This window comes from Carettochelys insculpta, chromosome 8 (genome assembly GCF_033958435.1).
Source record: "Carettochelys insculpta isolate YL-2023 chromosome 8, ASM3395843v1, whole genome shotgun sequence".
Classification (NCBI taxonomy): Eukaryota; Metazoa; Chordata; order Testudines; family Carettochelyidae; genus Carettochelys; species Carettochelys insculpta.
Genome location: NC_134144.1, coordinates 13,636,560 through 13,660,397, shown reverse-complemented (window position 1 = coordinate 13,660,397; position 23,838 = coordinate 13,636,560). Strand labels below are relative to the sequence as shown.

Genomic DNA, 23,838 nt, shown 5'->3' with positions numbered 1-23,838 from the left:
GCCTTCAGGGATCACAACTGACAATTCCATATTCAGGACAAACTGATCAGAAAAAGAGCAGTCTTAGCCCAAGATTGAGGGTCCTTCATTTCTAAACCAACCAAAAGGGGAACTTCTGTGGCTAACAGAAAATCAAAAAGCAGTTTCCTGAAGTATTCTAGTCTTTGTATCACCACAGAAAACAGGGATCTGCAACCTACTGCTCTTTAAGGGCTTCTTTGTGGGTTTTGATGCTATAATTGCAAAGCCCAACAATGAGCAATTCATATCTAAATGACAAACAATATGTCATCTCAAAACATTGGAGAACTCTCCCTTTAATGTGGGCAGTGCATTGTGGGATATGATATTATAATTGTGTTGCTGATAAAGTCTTGATTTTGCAAAGGAAAAGAGCTTGTGGCGTTCCTGCTGTGAAGGGCAACATGCATGTTAAGAAAGAAAACTGAAATTAAACATGAAATAAATTGGCATAAAGTGGGTTTGGGAGTGAAAGTCAGGAAGTATGGTACAAACACACACACAAAGTGTGAGGAAATAGAATATGTAAAAAGTTTGTGAACGTCCTGCAGTAAACGTGCTATATTACACATCACTGTGTGTGCACTATTCTTAAAATAAAGTATGGGTTGATTATATTTATTAATGACCGTCTCATATTCACATCCATTGCAGCTCTTGAACTATTGAGCTTTTACCCAATTAAAAAGAAAGGGGGCTCTTCTTGCTATTTTGGTTGCCAAACCATGAAAAAAACATGGGTTCAGAGATGAGTGGTTCTTTACAACCAGTCTCATCAAATAAAAGGTTCTTCTGCTCCCAAAGAACCATACACACACCCTGGATTTAACCCATAAGTCACACGGTCCTTAATCCTTTCATATCTAAAGGTTGGTGGATGGATGAAAAGAAGGAAGAAATTGCTGAATTGCAAAGTTCTTGATTAAGGCTTGTAGCAGTAATGGAATAAGTTGCTGATTTAAGTCAAGTGTCTGGTAACTTCCAAATCATTGGCAGGACCTCAGTCCCTTTGTTAGGATGCTCCCATTAGCGTAAATCCATAGTCAAGAGGCTGAAGCAGGAAAGAGGCAAGATAGAGATGTCTCAGGCCTTTTATTGCTTTTGCACAGGGCAGAGAGATCCTTTGTTCACCCTGCGGACTATCACAGCCCACAAGGTGGTGTCCAGTCATATGGACAGATCTCCTGTCCATGCACATTCAGTTCTTCGCAGGTAGAAGCCATTACCCACATCTTAGTTTGAACATTCCCAGGAAATTGCATCAGATGTGGTTTGGCATCTCCCAGAGTCCATTGTGAGCCAAGTACTCCTTGATAGTCAAGGGATTTAAATAGTGCCTTTGCAATACGCTAGCCAAATTCTTCACATGCTTAGAATCAAACACACTGAATTACAAGTACATAGCTAACATCTGTAGATTCAGATACAGAAATGATGCATTCATGCGTACAAATAATCATACCCTTTCCGTAAACACCTCACTTAACCTTTGTACAGGTTGAACCTCTGTAGTCCGGCACCCTCAGGACCTGACCTGTGCTGAACAAGGGAATTTGCCAGACCACAGGATGTCAGTATTGTCTAGCAACATTAGCAACACTTCTGCTGCTTACTGGGTTCTTGGAAGACATTTAGGGTAAATTACAGCTAAATAACAGCACAGAATACTCATGGTTGTAAACAAACTTTATGGGACCACAGGAAACTTGGTAAGTGGTGGTCCAGATAACTAAAATCATGCCGGATTATGAATGTTGCTAGACCAGAGTGTGCCAGACTTCAGAGGTTCAACCTATACAGGGTTTGTTGCAAATATGTAACAGTGGTCGCAACAATTATTTATATGTTTGTATTTTAATCCAACAGTGTCACTGACGATGATCCAGCTTTGACTCAATTTCCTTAGCATTATGATATTTGAGGGAGTGGCTTGATGGAATTTGAACATGGGTGCATGATGGGGTGGTTTTTATGATAGTGGAAAAAACAAAATAGAGGAATAAAAACTGAATCACCCTCATTTTAAAGTTATACAGTATTCTGTAGTAATGGCTCCAGACTTGTTCGTAACAGTGATGTATGATGTAATGTAAGAGACTAGTACTGTGTTTTGGGATTGATTTGTTTTTTGAACAAAGGGCAGTAGTATCATCATGTGCTGGTGGATAAGAGGATCCTATGTACTTTTTACAGGTCTCTTCACAATCAGCTATGCTTCAAGTCTTATTTTTCCTAACACCCACTTCTCATTATGACTCACTAACATGGAAACCACCATGTTCTGAATATTACCTTTGTGTTATTTGTGTCATCTTGGAATATGCCCTTGAAGATTTGTACAAATTCGATGAAAATTTTTCATTCAACACCACCACATTAGAGGGCACTCCAAATTTGGACTGGAGAAAGTTAGATGTGGTCCAAAATATATGATGTCCGTGATAGAGAGGGAAAATTAAGAGTACATTGTATGCAGAGTATTCTATAAAGAGAATTTAGTGTGCGTATGTTTATACACACACAGATACATATTTACATTTTAGTGAGGAAGTACAGGCAGTGGATTGTCTCAGAAATAATTAATTTGTATTGCCTGACTTCCTAGAAACCACAGTCACAGACCCAATTGTGCTGGGCTCTGTACAAACCCACACTTAGCTTGGGGAGAAGGCTGTGCTTTAGTAGGCCTAGCTGATATAATCTCTGCTTAATTCTGTTCCATTTTCAGCTCTGTCCACCAGTGGTTCTCAGCCAATGTATATCAATGCACTTCAGGCTTCTCTTCCTAATCTGACTCTCATTGATCCACCCTTCAGTTCAGGGGTAAGTAGGCAACAGATCAATCACATTCATGGTTTGTCTGTCAAAGCTCTTGGAAACAAAAAGGGAATTGATCTTCCAAAAAGCTGGGGGACAAAGAAAACTAATTGAGAGTGCTTGTTACTGCTGTATTTGTCTGCTTCATTTTACCTGCTGCTTTTGAGGGCCTGATTTAGCACATGTGACTCAACATCTGCCAAAGGCTGTGAGGCAGCTTTCTTTCCTGGAGCTAGTAAAACAAGATCGAGCTCTTTATCCTGTATGGATGTGGTACTTATGGAAAACCTAAAGAAAATTACTTTTCCCACTGACTGTTAGAAGCTGAAGGTTTTTGATTATATTTCCCATGAAGTCTTTCTCATATGAACAATGATCTTGACTGAATAAGAGATTTAGTGTATTCTTATCATATGTAACTTGTCCTAGATTTGCACCTGGGTTTTGAATATGTTGTCTGACTGTGATGATAACAGCTTTCAAAATAGAGTCCCTTCCTCAGAAAGAATCAATCTTCAATCTCATCTGTTCTGTAGATAGCTGTCTCACCTGTATCATAGGTATAATATACACTGAAGCACGCAGTACACCCACTAACACAATTTCAACAGTAATGTTCTTTTCCGTTACCGATTTAGGAAATACACACCTAGTTTTCAGAGTTGTTGCAGTATAAATGCAACATCCCATTCAGTTCATTTTAAGCAGCTGTTCCATGGAAAACACCTAATTGGATCGCAGTTTTCCTCCTCTCTGTGCAGTTAGCTTTGTTTTGAGTAAACCTTTGACCAAAGTTTTTGCCTGATGGGGAAAACGTGGCCCCTCCTCTTCAGCTGATGGACCTGTTAACTATCTGTTACCTTTTCGTTTTGAAAAATCTTGTTGTGTAACATTTGTGATTGTCCATTGTGGAAAAAGAGAAAATATGCTTTATTTTTAATTTTTAGATCCAGAACATGAACAAAGAAAGATGTTTAAATGGACAACATGCCATTCAGAGTAAGCACACCTTTCCTGCTCTTTTATTAACAAAAAGACCTTCTATTACCTGCTGTGTACTTCCTTGTATTATTTAAGGAATTAGCTTTCTGTGCTACTGATTACCTGCCACTCCAGTTGATTTCAATTGAAGCTTGTGATCGTATAGTATAAGCGCTATTTTAAAATATTTAATTATTGATTCAGTTTTCCAATATCTTACATGTTAAAAATTCTTTAAAGCATTTGGGTGGCAACCTACCAAACTTACTGAAGTGGAACCTAAGGAAGTAACAGTGACACTTCACTGTAATAGAATTAGTCTCCTTCAGGTGCCATCGATAACCTAGTGGGGGAGATGTCACATTAAAATAGGATGGTAACAAAGAGAAAGCCGTTCTAGCGTATATACTATCAAAACAAAAAAAGCAGTCAAGTAGCCCTTTGAAGACTAACAAAATAATTTATTAGGTGAGCTGTCTGTCCCACGAAAGCTCACCTAATAAATTATTTTGTTAGTCTTTAAAGTGCTACTTGACTCTCTCTTGTTAAAATAGGATGTGTTATAAAGCCTGTAGACCTGAACACTGCCCACGTAACTGGTATTGCAACTCTTGACTAGATGTGTCACATTGTTAGATCTAGGTTAGGATTCAGTACAAAACCACATGGGAATCCATCTACGTTCAGGAACATCCGAGGAAGTGTTCTTAAAGGGGGGGAATTGTGGACTGTACTGGGAAAGGAATGAGATCCTATTTACTTTTTGTTGTTAGTTGCTTGCATTACATTGCCCATAAAGCAGTGTGGTTGTGTATGTTAAAAATTCACATAATCAGGGTGCACGTGTCCTTTTCTTTTGGGGTGAACGTTTGATTTTGATGAGAATTAAAAGCCTGTGTGTTGGTCCCTCTCTGTGGGAAAGCAGAATATCATTCTATCACATACACAAGTCATTTAGTTAAGAGATCTATTTATGTGGAAAGAGAGACAGATGTGTGGAGAGAATTTTACTTTCCATTGAAACAGCAGAACAAATTAGCTTTAATTGGATTTTCAGGCAATTTTGTCTGTATATTTTTCCTTAGTCTAAATGAGGAAACCACTATATTTGCTGCTGCCTTTTTTCATTTCTTTGGCTGGGTCTACACTTGCTGCAGAAGATTGAACACTTAGGTTTAAACTTCTGGGGTCCCATTTTGCCCAGGCGTGAAATGGCGTGTTCCGGCGTCAACGTTGACCCTGGAATGCCTTGCAAGCCACAAAGATAAAGGAATGTTGGAGGGAGGAACACTCCTGTCAGCATTCTGCAGTGAGGGCAGGGACGAATATTGACAGCTGCAAAATCGATATTTGGTATGCAATTAGTGTACCTAAAATTGAGTAGCGGCTGTCAATATGCAAGGTAAGCATAGACCCAGTCTTTCCTTGTAACTTGTAATGTTTGTAAAATAGTAGGATACTTCTAAATTCCCCTAGAGGGAAGTGACAGAAGTGAGAACTGCTCCAAAAAATACTTCTGTGTAAGAAAGCCAGGTTAGAAAAAACAAATCAAAACCAGCTCAGCCAATTCAAGACAAAAGATCTAGGTAGTTAGCCTCTTTGAAACAGAGGCATATAAAAAGGGCTAACTTATGTCCACAGTTCCAGATTTCCTATATCCAACTGAGCTGGCCCAGGAAAACTAAGTGACCTCAAAGTTTGCAATGTGTTACTATCTTGGCGAATTTATTTCTTGTGAAAAGTGCTCTGGGACCCCTGACTCCGAGAGTGCAAGGACAGTTGTGTTTCCATGTCCCTTTAATGCTTGGCACCTTTACAGAGCCTGTCAAAAGAGATGCAGAGTAGTGGCATAAGATGTAAGTTTTATCATGTGCACCTTAGTCCATCAGTCTTTAGGCTGATACCTCCAACTTCTTTGACATGTGGTGCTTTATCAACAGTAATCAGCCACTGTTCTGCTAGCACACAATGATTTATGGTCATTGCTAACATGGGCTAGGTTCACTTGTATTTTTTTTTTAACCATGTAGTGTGTATTTGAGCAGATGGGAACCAACAGGACTGAAGGAAAGAAATCTTGGGTTACTTTTAATTGTATTTTATTATGAAAGAGAAGTCACTAATATATAGATATGCGACAGTGTCACGTAAATGCTGAGAATCATCCTATTATGTTTCATAACCACAGCAGAACTGGTTCACACATCAATACAGGAATCAGGAGCCAACTCACTTGAGGTGAAAAAAATGGTATGTATACAAATTAGGCCCTTGAGACTGACTTTTTTTGAAGACACCTTCCATTTCCATGCTTGGAAAACATTGTCATTCCTTGTCCATTACTAGAGGTGGAAAAAGGACCCCAAAAGGTGCTTGAGTAAAAGTACATCTGTGGGCTGGGGTATACTTAAGTACAAGATGCTGGTCGCCCTCTAGAAAACTACTTGAGTAAAAGTGCGCACACGCATGCATCACATCTAGAGTGTACTCAAGTATCCAGGAAGTAAAAAACCGCTGCACTTTTACTCAAGTAACTTTTTGGATACTTTCCCCATCTCTGTGCATTACTACTTGTTCATTTTTATCAGGGAATTACTGTATTCATTATTGTTAGCAAGGGATACAGCAAAGTGGTGATAAGACTTGCTAAAGGGCAAGGATGGGAGTTAATTGAGTTAATTGATCACTGAGGAGTGAGCCTCTGTAGTTTTTCCACAAGATGACTGCTCAGTAAGGGAATAAGTGTAATTGTAATTAACCATGCTGCTGCATGCCTTTAATCCACTTCCTGTTGTTGTGACAATAAAAAGTTGTCCAAGTTCCAGTGCATAATGAGAGCATCTGTAGTCACTCCATCAAGGTCATTGCTGTCAATAACCATATGACTGAGAACACTTCTTAAATTAATGATCTATCTGCAATAAACAGCTCTGCGGTCAAACCCACCCTAACTTTTCTAAAACATCTGGGTCAGGCTGTGCATTTATCTGTGGCTTATGCCACTCTGCTAAAGATCGTGAGGTTGCATGGAGTGAAGCATCAAACCAAGCTCTGAAATAGCAGACCCAAATAAAAACCGTGTACCAATCCCTCCTGAACCTTTCCCATCACAGAAGTGGAAGGGGCAGGTCCGGGGACGGAGGGGTTAAAAAGGAGAAGGTCTGTGCACAGGAGGAGGGAGTGCAGCTGTGAAATAAATATTTGCTCTTTCGCTTTTCTCAGGTGTATGATGATCGGTACAGAATGCAGAGTCGGCCTTTAGGAGTATGCCTGATTATAGACTGCATTGGCAATGATGTAGGTGAGTCTCGTGAAGATAAAATTCCTTGCAGCTGCACTCTCTAGCAGGTGCAATATTTAAATGTTGGAATTAAGATTGGCCAGACAACATTCCGAGTGTGCAGGTTTCTGTTGCAAAGCTCATCAGGTCTCATTGGTCATGTGGTCTAAATATTATTATTTGGTAGTGTTATTTGATTATTACAAATTGCACTTCTTAGAACTGGTACTCTCTCATCTGGCAATATCCATGGTCCAGCAGGACCACGGATGTTCCTGGACAAGCAAGTACCCAGCTGGGGTTGAGGCCAGGAGCTAGAGCCTCAACCTCCGTCACAACAGTGTGGGGGCCAAGAGCCAGAGGCTGTTTGGGGACAGAAACCCTAAACCCTCCCTTGGTCTAGCAGATTCTCTTGTTTGGGACCTGCCAGGGCCAGAGCATGCTGAATGAGAGAGGTGCAACCTGTATTAGGCTTTGCAGAAGTGCCTAGAAGGCCCAACTTAGATAAGCAATACATTGACATCTGCACTGTAAATACACGTAGTGTGGGAGAGTCTCTGCCCCAAAGAACTTATGTTGTCAATAGACCAAGAATAGAGCAAGAGGAAGATAGAGGGTGGAGGCTCTAAAAGGGAAAGTTACTTGCTCAAGGTCACACAGCGGGGAAGGGAGCAGAATGCAAGTTTCGTATTGCTTTTAAAAAGAAAAATCTGTCATGCACCTCAAACCGTATGGTTACATTGGACAGCACATGTCTCGAGTAGCTGAAGGTACACGACCTCTTGTTCATAAAACACCTGGGTTTCCGTTTTATCTCAGCTTAGCAGAAGCTGATGCCCCAGCTGTAGTGGGGAAAGGAACTGATGTCTTTAAATTCTTCTTGATGTTTCTGGAAGCATTTACATGGAAAGTTCAGTTCCATAAATACCCGGGTTAAAATGAGAATTTTTCAGACAGTCGTTTGAAAATCCCCATCTGACAGACACTTGCATAATCAAAAAATCTTTCCAGGGCTTGAACTGTGCCAATAGAACACATGAGTGGCTAAAAATAGAGCACAGTGAATGGCTGCAATCAGCCCCAATTCAAGGCTGGGAGCAGGTGAAAAGAGGGGATTTGTGAACAGCTCTCTGCTGTTCCTCATTAATGACATAGGCAGACAGACCAGCTTTCTACAGTGCTTGTGCTACTTCACTAACATAAAGAAAATAGTGACTACAAAGCATGCAGACACAGCCAGTGAAAATCAGCAGGATCCATATCTGGTAAGGCAAATAAATGGCCTCTTTAGGTTGATAGATGTAAAACAAGAAATCCTGATAGTCACTTTTTGAGCGTTCCTGGAACTAGAAGTCGTAAGCGTGAGAACTGCTGTGGTGCATTCTGGCATGAAGTGGTCCCCATCATACACGGGGTTCACAGTTTGGTATATTGGCTCTCGGTACCCCTGCTGTACAAACTTTGCCAGCACCCCTGCTAGAAGTGACCCTGGCACAAGAAGGGGAGAGAAGGGAAGGTTTTCTGAATTTCACTGAAGATGAGTGTCCCTCATCTACCACTTACGTAGCATCCTCTAAGAATGCTGTACCTTTCCACTCTCCTAAAGCAAAGCAGAAGTTGAGTAGGAGAAAGGAATTTGTTCAGAATTGTGAAGGGAAGAGGCCTTACTCGTACTCCTGAGCCAGAAATTACAGAGAAGAATATGAGGAGGGGTTTGTGTAAATGATTACACAGCTGTGCTGGTGGCCACATAATCATCTCTGTGACAAACAGCATGAGCTGGTGTCTTCCTCAATTTGAAGACAGCCTGAAATAATAGTTTTGAGAGAAGCATGAGCCACTCATTCTTTGGGATATTAATGCTGAGGCCTAATTATGTGAATGTAAATGTCAACATTTACTCTTTCACTGCTCATCAGTTTAGCAGGAGAAAAGCTAATAGGTTTCTCTGGTATTTGGGTGAGTGGCAGTGTCACCGGGTATCCCCTTGCCTTTGAAAATGTTTGGGACTCAGCTGTACCTGTGCCAGGCTTAGCCCAGTTCCCCAGGTTGAGGGGCTAGTAAAGAAAGGACCTGTGAAGAGATCTAGGCAGCAGCCAGCAAGGAAGCCCACAGGAGAGGGAATCCCGCGAGGAAGAAACTTTGAACATTGACAGGAAGGAGAGTCCTTCGGTAATGGCATAAGCTGCTAGGAAAGGTGTGGAAAAAGCCTTGTCTTGCATGAGCTTGGTTCATAGACAGGCTCCCCAGAGAGGAGAGTTATTGGGCAAACAGTCATGTGAGAGTCTGGGTACTGGGCAACAAAGAGAAACCAAGGCAGTGCAGAACCCAAAGCCAGCTCAGTACTTTACTGCTCTGGTTAACTATCCAGACAACTGGTTGCTCAAGTGGAGACAGAGTTATTCAACCCACCATCTCCTTCCCCATCAGATAAGTTGACTCTGCCCAAAATGGGGAACAAAAGGTGAGGGAGCCCGCCCCACAACCAGCAGCCTCACTGACTCCTGCTACCAAAACCTCCAGATCCCGTTTCCCTCCTGCTTCCCTATGGCTACCACAGCACCATTAGCATTGGCACTACCACTCTGCTGTGCTGGAGAGTCCCTCCCGCAAACCTCGGCAGTGGAGTGCTGTGTCTGGCAGCAGACTTGGGTTGGGATACAGCAGATAGGGGAGGGGCTAAAGAGGTTCCCCCACTCCCATGATAAGAAGGTCAGAGAGGAAGAGTCATATGCACTTAAATTGACAGCAGATGAAGATGAAGGCAGATGACTGGGCTCTTAAGGTGTGGAGGAGTTGAGATTGTTTTTGCCCTTGCATGCAATCTTGCTGTTAATGGCCCAGTTTAACAAAGTACTTTCTTAAATTCCATTTAATTTAATGGAACTTAGGTACCTTGTTAGCTTTAAGTTGCTAGGAATGACCCATATAGACACTCAGGTTGCCGGTTTTTGTGCTGCGTTAGAATAACCATATCAAATTGCTATTAACTAAGGGTACGTCTACACTAGAAGATTAGGTCAAATTTGTTAATGTCAATTTTTTTAGTACCTGACTTTGTAAAGTGTTTGTCCATACTGGCACGTGAAGTCATTGGAATGCATCCACATTAGGATTGGCAGCATTGACTTGGTCAGCAATGTGCTGTCAGTGTCCATCCCACAGTTCCTACTGCCCCCTTGCATTGTGGGTTAAGTTCCCAGTGTCTGATGGGACAAAACAGTCCAGTGGATGGCTTTTGGTGTGTGTCATGGGCCTCCCATAATGCACTTATCTCCTCCCCTTCCCTTTGGAAAGCAATGGCAAAAAAGTGTTTTCATGCCCTTTTTACACGGGGGACCCATGCAGGCACCGTTACAAGGCTAAAACAAGGCTAATGGAACCCAGCCAGCTTCAAACTGTTGTGGCAAGTATTACGAGCATCTTACATGTCATGCTGTGGTATGTGCAGAGCCTAAGCAGCCGTCAGAGCAATGAAGACTCTGAGGAGGACACAGATGTACACGTATGTGAAACACTGAAGATTAGGACCAGGGAGATGCTGGCTGCAAGCGATGCTTTGTACACCATGTAGCGCCAGTTCTGGCGCTATGAAACAAGCTCAGATGGTGGGACTGCATTGTGCTGCAGATACAGGACAGTCAGCAGTGGCTACAAAACTTCCAGGTGCATAAGGCCGCTTTAGTGGAACGTGGCAAATTGCTTTCTCCTGCCTTGACGCGCAGCGATACCAGAATGAGACCTGCTCTGACTTTTCAGAAGGAAGTGACAATAACTCTGGAAGTTTGCAGTGGTAGACAGTTACTGGTCAGTGGACAGCCAGTTCGGAGTGGGGTCCTGCTGTGATTCAGGTATCCAAGGCAATCAGTGCCCTTCTGCTATGAAAGGCAGCAACTCAGTGAAATGTGAAAGACTAGTGAATGATTTTCTTGTGATGGGGTTCCCTAACTGCAGAGGGGCAATCGATGGAACACACATCCCCATCAGGAATATGGGATTATTTCTCTCAAAACCGAGCAGAAAAGAGACAATCACCAAATCAAGTGCAGTCCTCAAAACTGACATAACTGAGTGAGTGTTGAAAGAGACTGAACCAAGATGATCCAGAAAAATAGGATGAACCTGGAGTAGGATTGCTTCTCAATCACCCTTTCAGAAGAGAGAGAAAATGGAGAAATCTGGAGGAGTGCTGTGGTTTGGCACAGCTAAATCAATGCTTAAAGTATGAAAACTAGAAAAAAAAATGTTCTTGGGATCCCAGTTGATAACCGTGTTTTATTAAAACATAGCAAATGATAAGTATTTAAAGAGGTGATGGAAAAAAATACACTTGATGGAATTCCCTTTTTAAAAAAAGTGCTAAAAATTACAGACAAATTTTAAGAAATCAACTTCATAAAAATAATGCTGTGTTTTTGAAAAATACAATCTTCTACATGAATATATACATTTTCCTTTTTTGGACACTAGGTCTGATCCAGAGCCCACTGCAGCCACAGTTCAATCACCTCACACTTGTGAATTACCCATTGTAAAAGATAGAGCAGTTTCCTGCACTATCCTTGTCAAACCTTGTTGAATTAATCTTTAGTAGTATTGGAGTCAGTTGCATTAAATGCAAAGTTTCTGTGGACCAGGGTTTTGTGTGACCTCCCTAGTGGAGAGATGTGATGTGAGGTCTGGGAGTGGAATTCAAAGTACTATATTAAAAAGTGCCGGATAAGAATAGACTTTTGGGACAATAAATGTGAAATGGATTTCCTGGGGAATACGTAAAGGGGGGGGGGGGCGAAAGAGGGGGGTAATGACTGCTAAGAAGCTTTCCAGATGTGTGTGCTGGTTCTTTGATTGTTGTAAATATGATTTCTCTGTAATATTTTCACCTTCTGAGTAAATCTGTTTGCTTAGAAAGGACTGTGTGGTAATTTGTAACTGCAGACGGTACATTGGTATAGCCTCTGGAGAGAAAGCAAAGTACAGACACTGACCTTTTAGGTAGCCTGCCTTGCTGGGGATATCACATGTGCACAGCTAACTGCAGTCTCAAGAAAGAGTGAGAAGGGTGGTGGCTGAGGAGCTGTGGTCCTCAACTGGTTCCCTGGGTGGAAAAATACAAGCTCGCTTACCCTGAATCCGTGAAATCTCCCTTGTATTCAAGATAGCATGTTGACATTATCATCTGTGCCGCTGATACCAATGTAAAGACTCTAGATTTTGGCTGAACTTCTTTCATGAATCAAACCTCGTGTTTTTCCACTAGTGAAATGCCATAATATTAAGAGCTCTTCAAAATGCCTGATAGTGACTGAGCCTTGAAATACATTCACTCGAACAAATTTCTTCTCTTTTCCAGATATGCTGGAAGAGACTTTTAAAGCTCTAAGTTTTGAAGTTCTCTGTTACCGGTATTTGAGTGTGGAAGCTATGAACCAAACATTCCATGAAGTTGCAAGGCTGCAAAGACACAGAGACTATGACAGCTTTATCTGCATATTGGTCAGCCGTGGGAGCCCTCATAGCATCTTCTGCACAGATCAGACCTTTCCTGGGTACCCCTTGGATAGGGTGAAGAAGTTCTTTACTGGAGACTCGTGCCCTGATCTCCTAGGGAAACCAAAGCTCTTCTTTATTCAAAGCTACATTGTGCCAGCAGATCAGCAAGAACCCACCAGTTTACTGGAGGTGGATGGGAATGAACAGAAAATCACTACCAATAACAGAAGACTTCGAAACTGTAGTATTCCTCCAGTAGCAGACATCTTTTGGAGTCAATGCAAGGTGGACGTGTCTCTTCTGGAAAGATCTCCCAACTCCCCCTCCTATTATCTGCGCACTCTGGCTCAGCTCTTGCGCAATCCTCTTAATAGGTAACACATTTAAACAAACAAACCTCTTTTCATTCACCTTATTGCTCCCACAGGAAGAGAGCCGAGCTTTCATCTTGCTTTGTACTACAGCATACCTTGGTGATGTGCGACACAATAGAGCAGGGGTGAATAAGATGTAGCCCACAGGCCGAATGCAGCCTGTCAAACCTTGTAATTGAGCTACACTAGAGAGTGGGGAGAACTTGAGGTACATCCCTCAGCAAAATCTCTCAGTTCCCACTGGCTGGTTTCATCCCACCTCCACCCCCAGCAAAATCTCTCAGCTCCCATTGGCCTGCCAATAGGAATTGAGTGATTTTGCTGGGGGAGTGGGAGGGAGAGGCATGAAACTGGCTAATGGGAACTGCAAGATTATGCTAGGGGCAGGGCAATTCAGCCCAGTTTCTGAGATCACTCTGGCCAGTTTCTAAGCCTCACAGACAGATCAAACCAGGTCTCAGACCCCACATCCCCTCCATAGAAAAGTGTAGTTCTTGACCACTTTCCAAAATCTTTGAGTGGTGCCCGCCAAAAATTACTGCCCACACCTGCAGTAGAGGAAGATGACACCCCAGATTGAAGAAGCAGTCCAAGAGGGGTTCATACCTCATGGGTGCAGGCTAGGTACTGTAGAGATGGGGTGTAGATTCTAACTCTGGAGTAGAGTGTAAGTGTGTACCAAAGCTGGGAATTGCGAGGTAACTTCCAGCATGGAATTAGAAGGTGCAGTGCTGGAGAAGATATGTGAACAGTCAGACTTCCTATGCTGTTCTCCCATCCCAACATACATCCCTCACAGTCTGTTGTCCAAAGAGTTATTTTGAATAAGAGCCTTTAAGCAGGACTGTACTTACAAGTATGAACATTTAGCCAGAGCAGCTTGCTAGGGGGTTTTGTTTCAAAAATTCCCTGTAAGACCTCTTGACCTTAAGTACAAGTGTAAGTTCAATCTTCCTCAGAGAGCCACTTGCCCAGTTATAACCCTGAACTGAAAATAAGCTAAAGAAACTGCACCTGGTCTGGTGGACAAGCTCAGTCTGAGCTCTAGAGCAGCTCTGGACTTGCCCACAAGTGCCAAAATATAACAGTTGGTCACAGAATGTCAGACATGGAGATAGTCTAGTTCAGTGTTTGTCAACCAGGGATATGTGTACGCTTGGGGGTACACCTAGGTCTCCCAGGGGGTACATCTAGATACTCGCCTAGTTTTACAACAGGCTACCTTTAAAAAAAACCCACTAATAAAGTCAGTACAATCTAAAAGTTCATTCAGACAATGTTTCTACTGCTTCAAATGCCTTACACTGAAATATAAGTACAGTATTTCTATTCCAATTCATTAATTTTATCATAAGAGGGTAGAAAGTCAGCCAAGTTTTCAGTAGTGGTCTGCTGTGATATTTTTGCATAATTTTGTAAGTAAGTAGTTTTTAAGTGAAGTGTAACTTGATGGCATGCAAAACAAATCTAACTCCTGGAAAGGATACAGTAATCTGGACAGGTTGAAAGGCATTTGTTTCAAACCTCAAATTACCTTAGGACCGTGTTTCTCAACTGGTGGTACATGTACCCATAGGGGTATGTGAGGAAAGTTTGGGGGTACTTTATTTTAAAAAAGGTCGAGAAACCTTGATCTAGTCAGTTGTCCATGGCCTGCTAGTGAGTGTGCTGTCCAAATGATATGTACTCTGAAGTTTGTGAGCTCTGCCTCTGGTACTAAAGACTGAGATTGGCCAGATTCCTCTCATTGAGCCTGGAGCATCTTGTCCTCTTGTGTCATCTTAAGTTGAAAATGATGGTCTCCTCTATTCACTTGTGAGAATCTTGTTTTTCTCTCTGCAGGAAGCTCCCCCTGCTGGATATTCATATTGAGCTGAACAGCAGAGTGTATGATTGGAACAGGACCTCTGACCTACAGCCACCATATTCACTCCTTCTACAGCACACCCTGCGGAAAAAACTCTTTTTCTCCAGTTAAAAGCTAATGGAAATTGCACGGGAGAAAAGGTTGAGCTGGGGATATTCCCGTATGGTCTTTTCTTGTTTTTTTTTTCATGCATATCTGAAGTGCCTGCTGCTGTAGTATCCAAGTATTTAGAAGCATTTTGGATGTTGAGGCATCACATTTCCAAGTTTGGACTTCAGGCAGAAGCTAGGATAAGAACAGCAGCTAATGCATGGGAGATTTTGTAATGAAACCAAGGAGAAGGACAATGTTGAAAGGGTTCTAAACTATAGATTTTTTTTTGTATTATGTTTTGATTTTTTTAAATATGTCCCCTAGCAGTGCCCATTCCATGCTCCAGTATATAAACCAACACAAAAATCAACAATGGTGGTAAGACCACCACCTCTGTGCAAACTTATAATTCATTCTTAGCTCATAATTGCATGGGAGCTCATTCCAGAGTCCAAGGGCTATTGGAGCTTCCCTGCTTGGCAGCTCCATCTCTTTTGCAGCAAAGGAGCTCTGTCTGGAACGGATAACCTGGTTTCTGGCAGCATGGAACAAGAGGAGAGGCCAGCTCAAAAGTAATACGAACCCAAACCATCCAGGGCTTTAAAGCCAAAACCAACATCATGAGTTGCCCTAGAAGCCCCAAGCAATGAGTACAGGTCACAGAGCACTGGTGTTATATGCTCCCAGTTATCAGACAAGATCCCCACAGTCTGGACTAACTTTAGCTTCCCAGTGGTCCCGAGATATAGCCCTCCCAGAAGTGCTTTGCAGCAATCTTACCTCTCGGTGACAAAGGCCTGGGTGAGGGCAGCTAGGTCTGCCTCTGAAATAAAGGGCCACACTTGGCACAGATGGATAAATGTGCTCTTTGCCACACCTGACCCCTGAAATCTCCAGCAGGGTCTGATAAAACTGCTTAACTATGAATCTGGCTGGCAAGTAACACCCACCTTCCATCAAGTATTGCTGCATAGCTAGACCTGTTCCTAGGGATGCCTGCTCCCACCCTTCTGATGTTGTTTCAGTCCCATGTAGACTGAGCCTCAGCCAGTTAGATTTTTCCCATTCTCCGGTCTTGGGTCACCCATTCCACTGCATTCCAGACTCAGTCATAATGGCAGTGTATAACCGGGCATTGCCACTTACTACAGACACTGCAGTATCTTCAAATACACATAGTTCAGTTCTGCTCCATTTCATTTCTACAAAACAAAGGACCCGTGTTCAGTAATTTTATTTTTCTTAATTGTCTTCTCCCTTCTTTGAGGGAACAGTAAGCAACAGAATGTAGCAATTCCTTCGCCTTCTACTGTCTGTGGGGCCCTGATGTTATGAGCTCTGAGGCAAGTGAGTAGTTTTGGTTAACTAAGACACATACCAGGACTTAGGGCTTGGTTGAGTTACTTTTAATCTTATGTCACTGGCCTCATAGGGCTTCTATGCTTGACATGGTCTCTTCCCCTCCTGCCCCCTCTCATACAGGAAGTAAACACATAAACCCTGTTGGAAACTGTGTAATATTCTTGCTACAGCTTGCTGTCTAGCAAGCAAACTAAGGATTTTCTACTCTTAAAGGGTTTTCTGGTCTAGGTATACCAGCAGACTCTCCTTAGAGATGTTGGTTATACTTGTTGATATAGCTTAAACTAATTCCTCTAGAAAAATAAACCATGGTTTCAAAAAGAACATGTTCCTGGTATCCCTGCATACACAAGAGGGCTTTTGCCAACATAGTTATGCCAACAAAATAGAACATCCCTAACTGAGACAGCATGAACAGGCAAAACTTTTAAGAGTAAACCAGGCCTAGGAGAGGGCTTCCAGAGGTGACGTGCTTGATGGCTTGGCCAGTAAGTTTGTTTTAAAAGTGACTACTCTGTTTTTCACACCATTGTATGTTGCCTACTGGCCGTGGCCTTGGCCATGACTTTCAATAGCTTTTTCTTGAAGCCAGTCTCCTTTTAACTTTCATCCACAAAGATCAGCACAAGCCTTGAAACAACTCCTGCATTTGAAACAATGGAAGTTATAATTAACCCACCAGAGTGGGGCAAAATGTGACTGAGGAAGCAAGTCTCAACCAAGAAAGTATTTAGATATCATGTAGAAAAACACACATGTATTTATTTGTACTAATATATAATTTTATGTAATAGTGTGTGTCTATATAATACATATTAATGTCTGCATTTTGTATGTCTTAATTTTTTTAAGATTTTACCAGTTTTTTAGTTTTTCATTTCATATGCGTGTTGATTTTATACTTTATTATATGTAGTGGAGGAAGTGAATAATTGTGATCAGACAGAGGCACTTGATACAAGTTTGGGATAAGTGTGACCCATGCCATCTCACAGATCTGGTCAGGTGCCTCTGTGATTCACAAAGCTTGACTGGAGTTCAGCCACTTTCTTAATCTCGGGGTTCCTAAGCCAGTCTTGGAGTGCAGACCTGGTAGCTAGTACCCCATCCTGAAAACCCCACTGTCCACCTACTGTCCCTTTGGGTGCTGTGGTGACCCTGTCAGAATTAGATGAACTCTTCCGGAACTCCCAATGAAAGGTGTGACATTTCTGATTACAGTTTCAGAGGGGGTAGCCATGTTAGTCTGTAGCACCTTATTAGGTAATGAATAGTAACAGAGAGAACCTATATACTATCTAAACAAAAAAGCAGTCAAGTAGCACTTTAAAGACTTTAATCCAAACAAAATAATTTGTTAGGTGAGCTTTCTTGGGACAGACCCACTTCTTCAGACCATAGCCATACCAGAACAGACTCAATATTTAAGGCACAGAGAACCAAAAGTAATCAAGGTGGACAAATCAGAAAAATTATTATCAAGGTGAGCGACTCAGAGAGCAGAGGGGCAGAAGGAGGGCGGTGGGGGAAGTCAAGAATTAGATTAAAACCAAGTATGTAAAAGAGCCTCTATAAAGAGCTAGAAAATTGCCAAACCACATGTTAATGTGTCGAATTTGAATATAAAAGAGAGTTGAGCAGCCTCTCTTTCCAAACAGCTGTGAAAGTTCCTTTTCAGTAAAACACAAGACTTTTAGGTCATTAACAGAATGGCCCACTCCATTAAAGTGCTGGCTGACAGGTTTGTGAATCAGGAGTGGTTTTATGTCTATTTTATGCCCATCAATTCTTTGTCTAAGAGAGTTTGAAGTCTGTCCAATATACAAAGCATCTGGGCATTGTTGGCACATTATGACACATATGATGTTAGTTGAGGAACATGAGAATGTGCCCGTGATTTGGTGAATAACCTGGTTAGGTCCAGTGATGGTATCTCCAGAATGGATATGTGGACAAAGTTGGCAACGGGCCTTTTTGTAAGGAAAAGTTCCAGGATTGTTTTTCCTGCGGTATAGTCTGTGGATGTTGGTGAGAATCCTCATAAGGTTGGGAGGTTGTCTGTAGGAGAGAAGAGGCCTGTCACCTAGGGCCTTCTGGAGTGTGGCATCCTGATTAAGGATAGGTTGTAGGTCTTTAATAATGCATTTCAGTGGTTTGAGTTTGTACGCTGTAGGTCCATCTTTTTGAAATCTACTGGCTTCTGCTGTCAGCTGACACCTTGCCAGCTCAACTGCTTGAGTAAGTGATGGGGGGGAACAGTGTTTCCCTTATTTAATCAGTGGTTTCAGTGTGGACAGTTGAGTTGTAATTAAACCTCAGAAAGAGGGGAGGGGAGACAAATTTACCTCTTCTCACCGGGAAGTGTGAAGATGGTGACTGAGACTGGGAAAAGTGAGGAGATTCCACCTTGGTCCAAGACAGAATGGCAAAAAGGACTTAACTCCTCTGCCATTGAAATGTAAACATCCTACAGTTTTTCTCATGCCTAGCGGAACTGGTTTGGCAGGAAGGAGGTTGCCTCAGCAACAAAGTCACCTGCAGGAGCACAACTTTGGGTGGAAACTGATGATGGTGCTAATAGAGGGGACCAAAAGTTAAAAGGACAAAAGCTGTTTTCAAGATCCATTTTCTCTAGTCTGTAAGAATCCAGCCTGTAGACCTGCCTGTCTTGCTGGACGCTGATGGTCCGGTAAACATTCACAAGGGAAGGGAGCATGGGCAGTGGTCATAAGAAGCAATGGGAGGCAATGACTCCCCTGGGTCTTAGTCCTCAACGTCTCCCCGTTCTATCCCTATTATGACTATTCCTGAAGGCTCTCTCAGCAGGTTGCAGTGAGCGGACGACTAGTTACTCTTCCCCCAAAGCAGATCTGTTAACTTAAAAGTGAAAAGCCTTCTAGCTTGCCAGACCTAGTAGCATAACATCAGGCCCACGGAAGAGGGTGGAGGAGTGTGTAAAGGGCAGTTGCACCGGGGCCTGGAGCTCCAGCTGTTGCTGCTGCTACTTCGGCAGCGGTGGCGGCTAGAGCTCCAGGACCCTTTGAAACGTCATGATAGCACTGTTATGCCGCTTCATGCTGCTCAGGCGGGGAGTGGGGGAACAGCACCACTAGGGGCTAACTGCCCTAGGCTCCACCCCTCCTGCCCTTGGCCCTACCCCTTCCAGGGCCATGGAGCAGGGACCCCCTCCCTTCTTGTCCTGCAGCCTGGGTTGGCTGTCAGTACAGCTGCATAACATAACCTGTAAAAGACCCATTAAATGGTATTTTAAAGGCATGTGCCAGCCCTGAATTTACAGACGAGAGCAGTTGTGCATTACTATGTCTGTAGGACCTTTGTTTAAAATTTGCTCTAAATATTTCACTCTGTGGCTGAAGATTATAAAATCACATCTCTGAAAAAGAAATCCATGTAAATATTTTTAGATACACAGTCTGAGGCCAGGTCTACACTAGACGTTAAAGTTGATCGTAGATATGCAATTCCAGCTATGGCAATTACGTAGCTGGAATCAACTTATCTCTGATCGACTTACGTGGCCTTCCTGACTTCCCATTGACCTCCCTTACTCCTCGCAAGCTGAGGAGTACAGGGGACAACTGTCAACCCGTGATCATTTGATTTCATGTATCTCCACTAGGTGCACAAAATCAAACCCCAGATGATTGACCCTGACTGGGTAGAGCTAATGGCTAGTGTAAAGGTACCTTGAGTATTCAGCTTTGGACATAGTTTTTAAAAATCAATTCCACCATTATCGAAAAAACACATTTTAAGTCTTCTTACTATAGTACAAAAACTTGCTTCCAAAGTCTTCCTGTCCTTTCTATCTATCCCTACTGTCTTTTCATCCCCCAGTTGAAGAGAGGCATTAAAGGAATAATTTTTCTTTTCTTCAAGCTAGCTGGAAAAATTAATTTCCCCTTTACTTCTATTTGATAGACTAGTTTTAGGAGAACTCTCCATCAAAATCAGTACTGTTCTAAGATCCTTTTATATGCATATCTTTGGAAGTATATTTTAGTATAAACATATAGCAGAGAAAGGATGGCGTATCAGCAGGGCCCCCAGTTGTGGAGCTTGCTTCACCCAGAGCCCATGAAAGGAAGACCTAGTGAGGAAACCATGTTTTAAGATGTTTTCTGTTTTGTACGATCTGTAGTCTCCTGAACCTTACATCAAGAGCAGATGTGTTAGATTCTGTGCACAGTGTGTGTGAATTCCTTGTCAACTGTTGTATGCTCTTGAGAGAGTTCAACTGTGACCCAGAAATTCAGTGGAGCTCTGGGAAAGGAGGTGTTTAAATACAGGAGAATCTGAGGAGTTACCACTAAACACTTGGGAGCAGGTTCTAGCTCTTGAGATAGAGTTCTAGACACCCTGTATATACCCCAAGAGCATGTCCAGGGACCCTGGAACAAGGCTGGACTTCACTGAGGCTCTAGGTCCTGAGCTCAAAGCATTCTAGGGATCCAGGGATGGAGGCTCAGATTCCCCTTACAGTAGACCAGTGAGTGTATGGTTGGCAAAGTGCACCTGGCTGGATATGTGACATGTATTTTAGAAACCTCTTTGGAGTGTTATATGTTAACAGTTTGTATACCTCTCTCTCTTCCTTAAAGCTGGCTAGCTTGTCCTTGTTACCAAGTGCAGATAAATCCAGATAATCTGAAATTTAGAAGTGTCCCCCCCACTTGGAACTGTTCTTACAAATTTCAGCCATGTCACTTATGCCATTTGGATTGACTTATTCATATGAGGCTTGGACGAGGTGTCTCTGCTTGGGCTGAACATCCACACTCACCTCTGTGCACATAAAAATTTATTCTGTACATGGATAAAAAAAAAATACAGGGAACATTGATTCCAGCTTCCGTGTGACCTTATTAGGGCTAGAAATAAATGCTTCAATGCAAAGGTTTTCTAGTTCTTCTCTTCCACAGGCCACCTTTTAAGAGAGCAGTCTTCCAGACTGCTTCTCCTCAGAAACCATTCCTTGATTTTTAAGATGTTTCTTTTCTGCTTCCTGCTCCTTTCTCTTACAAGTACTCCACAGATGTAACCTAAGAACCAATTTACAGTACTTTGTACCAAGAGAAAAGTATACATTGCAACTGTTCGTTAATACATAACAGAATTTTTTCTTGCCACTGAGTTATAGAAGGGAGACCAAAGAGACATGTCAAGGAGGAATGTGGTCAGATGGTAGAGGACGGAGCAAATGGAAGAAGAATAAAAAGGTGGGGGGAATAGTGTAGGTTTATAGAGTTATTCCAAAAGTGAAATTGAGCATCGCTAATGCATAGCTCTGCAACAAAGATTGTCAACATTACTTCACAGTTTTATAGAAACTCTCTGTACGTACTTACCTCAAATGTCAGACTCCAGTGTTAAAAAACTGGGAATGTCTTTCAGTTTCTTAGGCCTTATGAAAATAAATATATAAAAGGCAGCACCTTTCCTTACAAATGCCTAAGCAGGATAATATTCAGGGGAAACTTTGTCAGAATGCTATTCTGATCCCTGTCCGTTTAGTTAGTTATCAGATTCAAGCAGCTTCTGTGGCCCTAGAGGAACCATTTTTGTAGCTGATTGATATTTGCTGTATTCCTCTCCTACACAGCTGTTTTAATTTTTTTCTGTTGTCTATCATTGTTTGGCTGATACCTCTTAATATTAGGGCTGTTTTCAATAATGCCTTTCTCCGATGCTGCATTCGTGGATCAGTCATGCATATTGTACTTTTGTTGTGAACTGTTTTGCTGGACTTATGATCTGTGTTAGTCTTGTTATGCATTGTTTAACAAGTTCGAGTTGTATGTATTTTGACAGTTGGGTTTTTTATGTTTTAACTTTTGAATAAATTAATATTTTAAAAATCATTGTTCTTTGGTAATTTGGTGTATAGGAAATTAAACAGCAGAAAGGAGCAATTTAAATCAAGGTGATTTAAATTTATAGGGTTTTTTTTTTAATCATCAAGTTAGTTTGAGGCTTTGTAAAACCAATTTTAAAACTTGTGCTATTGCAATTTTAGATCATAATTTAGTTTATTATACATTCTAAATTCTGGATTTTTTAAAATATGACTACTGGTAGAGTATCTCATTTAAAATTTACAGAATTGTGAAATATAACAGCAAAGAAAGAAAGAAAAGAAAATTAGGACCTCGATCTTGCAAATAATTAGCCATACAATTTTATTTAAAGATGTAGTCTGTGACACCAATGGACATTCATGCAGTTAAACAAGACTTGAAACAGATTAGCAAAATGATTGAGCAACACTTTCAAAAACAAGACCCTAAAAAGGGCTCCCCAATCTATTTTTTAGTAGCTGAGGATAGCATTTGCACAGTCACCTACACAATTTAGGACCAGATGATTTGTATACTTCAGGCTACATGATAGAAGAGCATAGCCTGGTCAAAATGTAAATATAGCCTAGGCTATTTGCTTATCAATATTGTATCTGAGGCCATGTTTACATCGCCAGGAATATGAAAAAAACCGTGAGTACAGCAAGTTACAGCACTGTAAAGCAACAATGTAAATAGACTCCCAATGTCGTGGTCATATGTTTAGGTGTAGATTTAGCCCGAGTAAGGATGTTAATGAGGCCCTGGATTTAGCCCTTTCAGGATAGACAAGCATTTTAAATGAGAAATTGCTTAGAAAAATCTCTATAGAATCTGATATCCTTCTAACAGGAAACGAATCAAAGAAACAAGCACAAAACTTCCACTTTGACAATCCAGGACTATAAAATAAGGTCATGAAGAACTACAGTTTGAACCTCTCTTGTCCGGCATCCTCAGGACCTGACTGGTTCCAGATGACAGAATTTGCTGGACCCTGGGAAGTCAATAGCGTCTTGCACATTACCAACACTTCCACTGTTTACTGAGCTCTTAGAAGACATTTGGGGTAAACTAAAGCTAAATAACAGCACAGAATACTAAGAGCCAGGACTGGTGACTGTAAACAAACTTTATGGGACCATGGGAAACTTGAACACACCCATAATGGTCATACAGCTAATTAAAATCATGTCAGATTACAGATGTTGCCGGACAAGAGTTCTGAATTAGAGACATTCAACGTGTAACATGTAAATACATGTTTTAAATGAACCATTAATGCCTGATTGACATGTGTTTACATTTTAAACATTGGATTTTGTAGTTTTAAAATGTACAAATGAACTCTCCACCTGGTTATGTAGTAACACCAGGTCTTTCCTCAATAACAGGAATACAACTTCCATCAGTTTCGTGGACTCAGTCCCCTTCTCCCCATGTAAAATTCCTGACGGAATTAGAAGAGGGATAGGAGCCTTATGGTGTGCAGTGAGGGGTCACTAATACAGACTTACTAAAGCCCCTAGTGGGTCTCTTCTTTGGTACCAGGGCTGCCACATTTTTTAATAGTATCAAGAGAGTCAGTCTAGCAGTTGGAATTTCAAGAAAAAGATGAAATATCAGGTGACTTGTCACATTGTGAGAGTTAGCAAGGCTGGTATCACCTGAATTCAGTGTTTTCCCCCGGGG

General features: G+C 41.8%; 1 protein-coding gene across 3 annotated transcripts in view; it reads left to right on the top strand.

Moving 5' to 3' along the window:
* CFLAR (CASP8 and FADD like apoptosis regulator) overlaps positions 1 to 22,164 on the top strand; it is a 40,652-nt gene extending 18,488 nt beyond the window's left edge. For all 3 annotated transcript variants that reach the window (XM_075000920.1, XM_075000918.1, XM_075000919.1), the window contains exons 5-10: positions 2,750 to 2,844; positions 3,786 to 3,837; positions 6,008 to 6,069; positions 7,042 to 7,120; positions 12,453 to 12,966; positions 14,809 to 22,164. In XM_075000920.1, coding sequence (XP_074857021.1) covers positions 2,750 to 2,844; positions 3,786 to 3,837; positions 6,008 to 6,069; positions 7,042 to 7,120; positions 12,453 to 12,966; positions 14,809 to 14,944 — 938 coding nt within the window. In that variant the 3' untranslated portion in view covers positions 14,945 to 22,164. The remainder of the gene's footprint in view (positions 1 to 2,749; positions 2,845 to 3,785; positions 3,838 to 6,007; positions 6,070 to 7,041; positions 7,121 to 12,452; positions 12,967 to 14,808) is intronic.
* Positions 22,165 to 23,838: the final 1,674 nt, after the last annotated feature.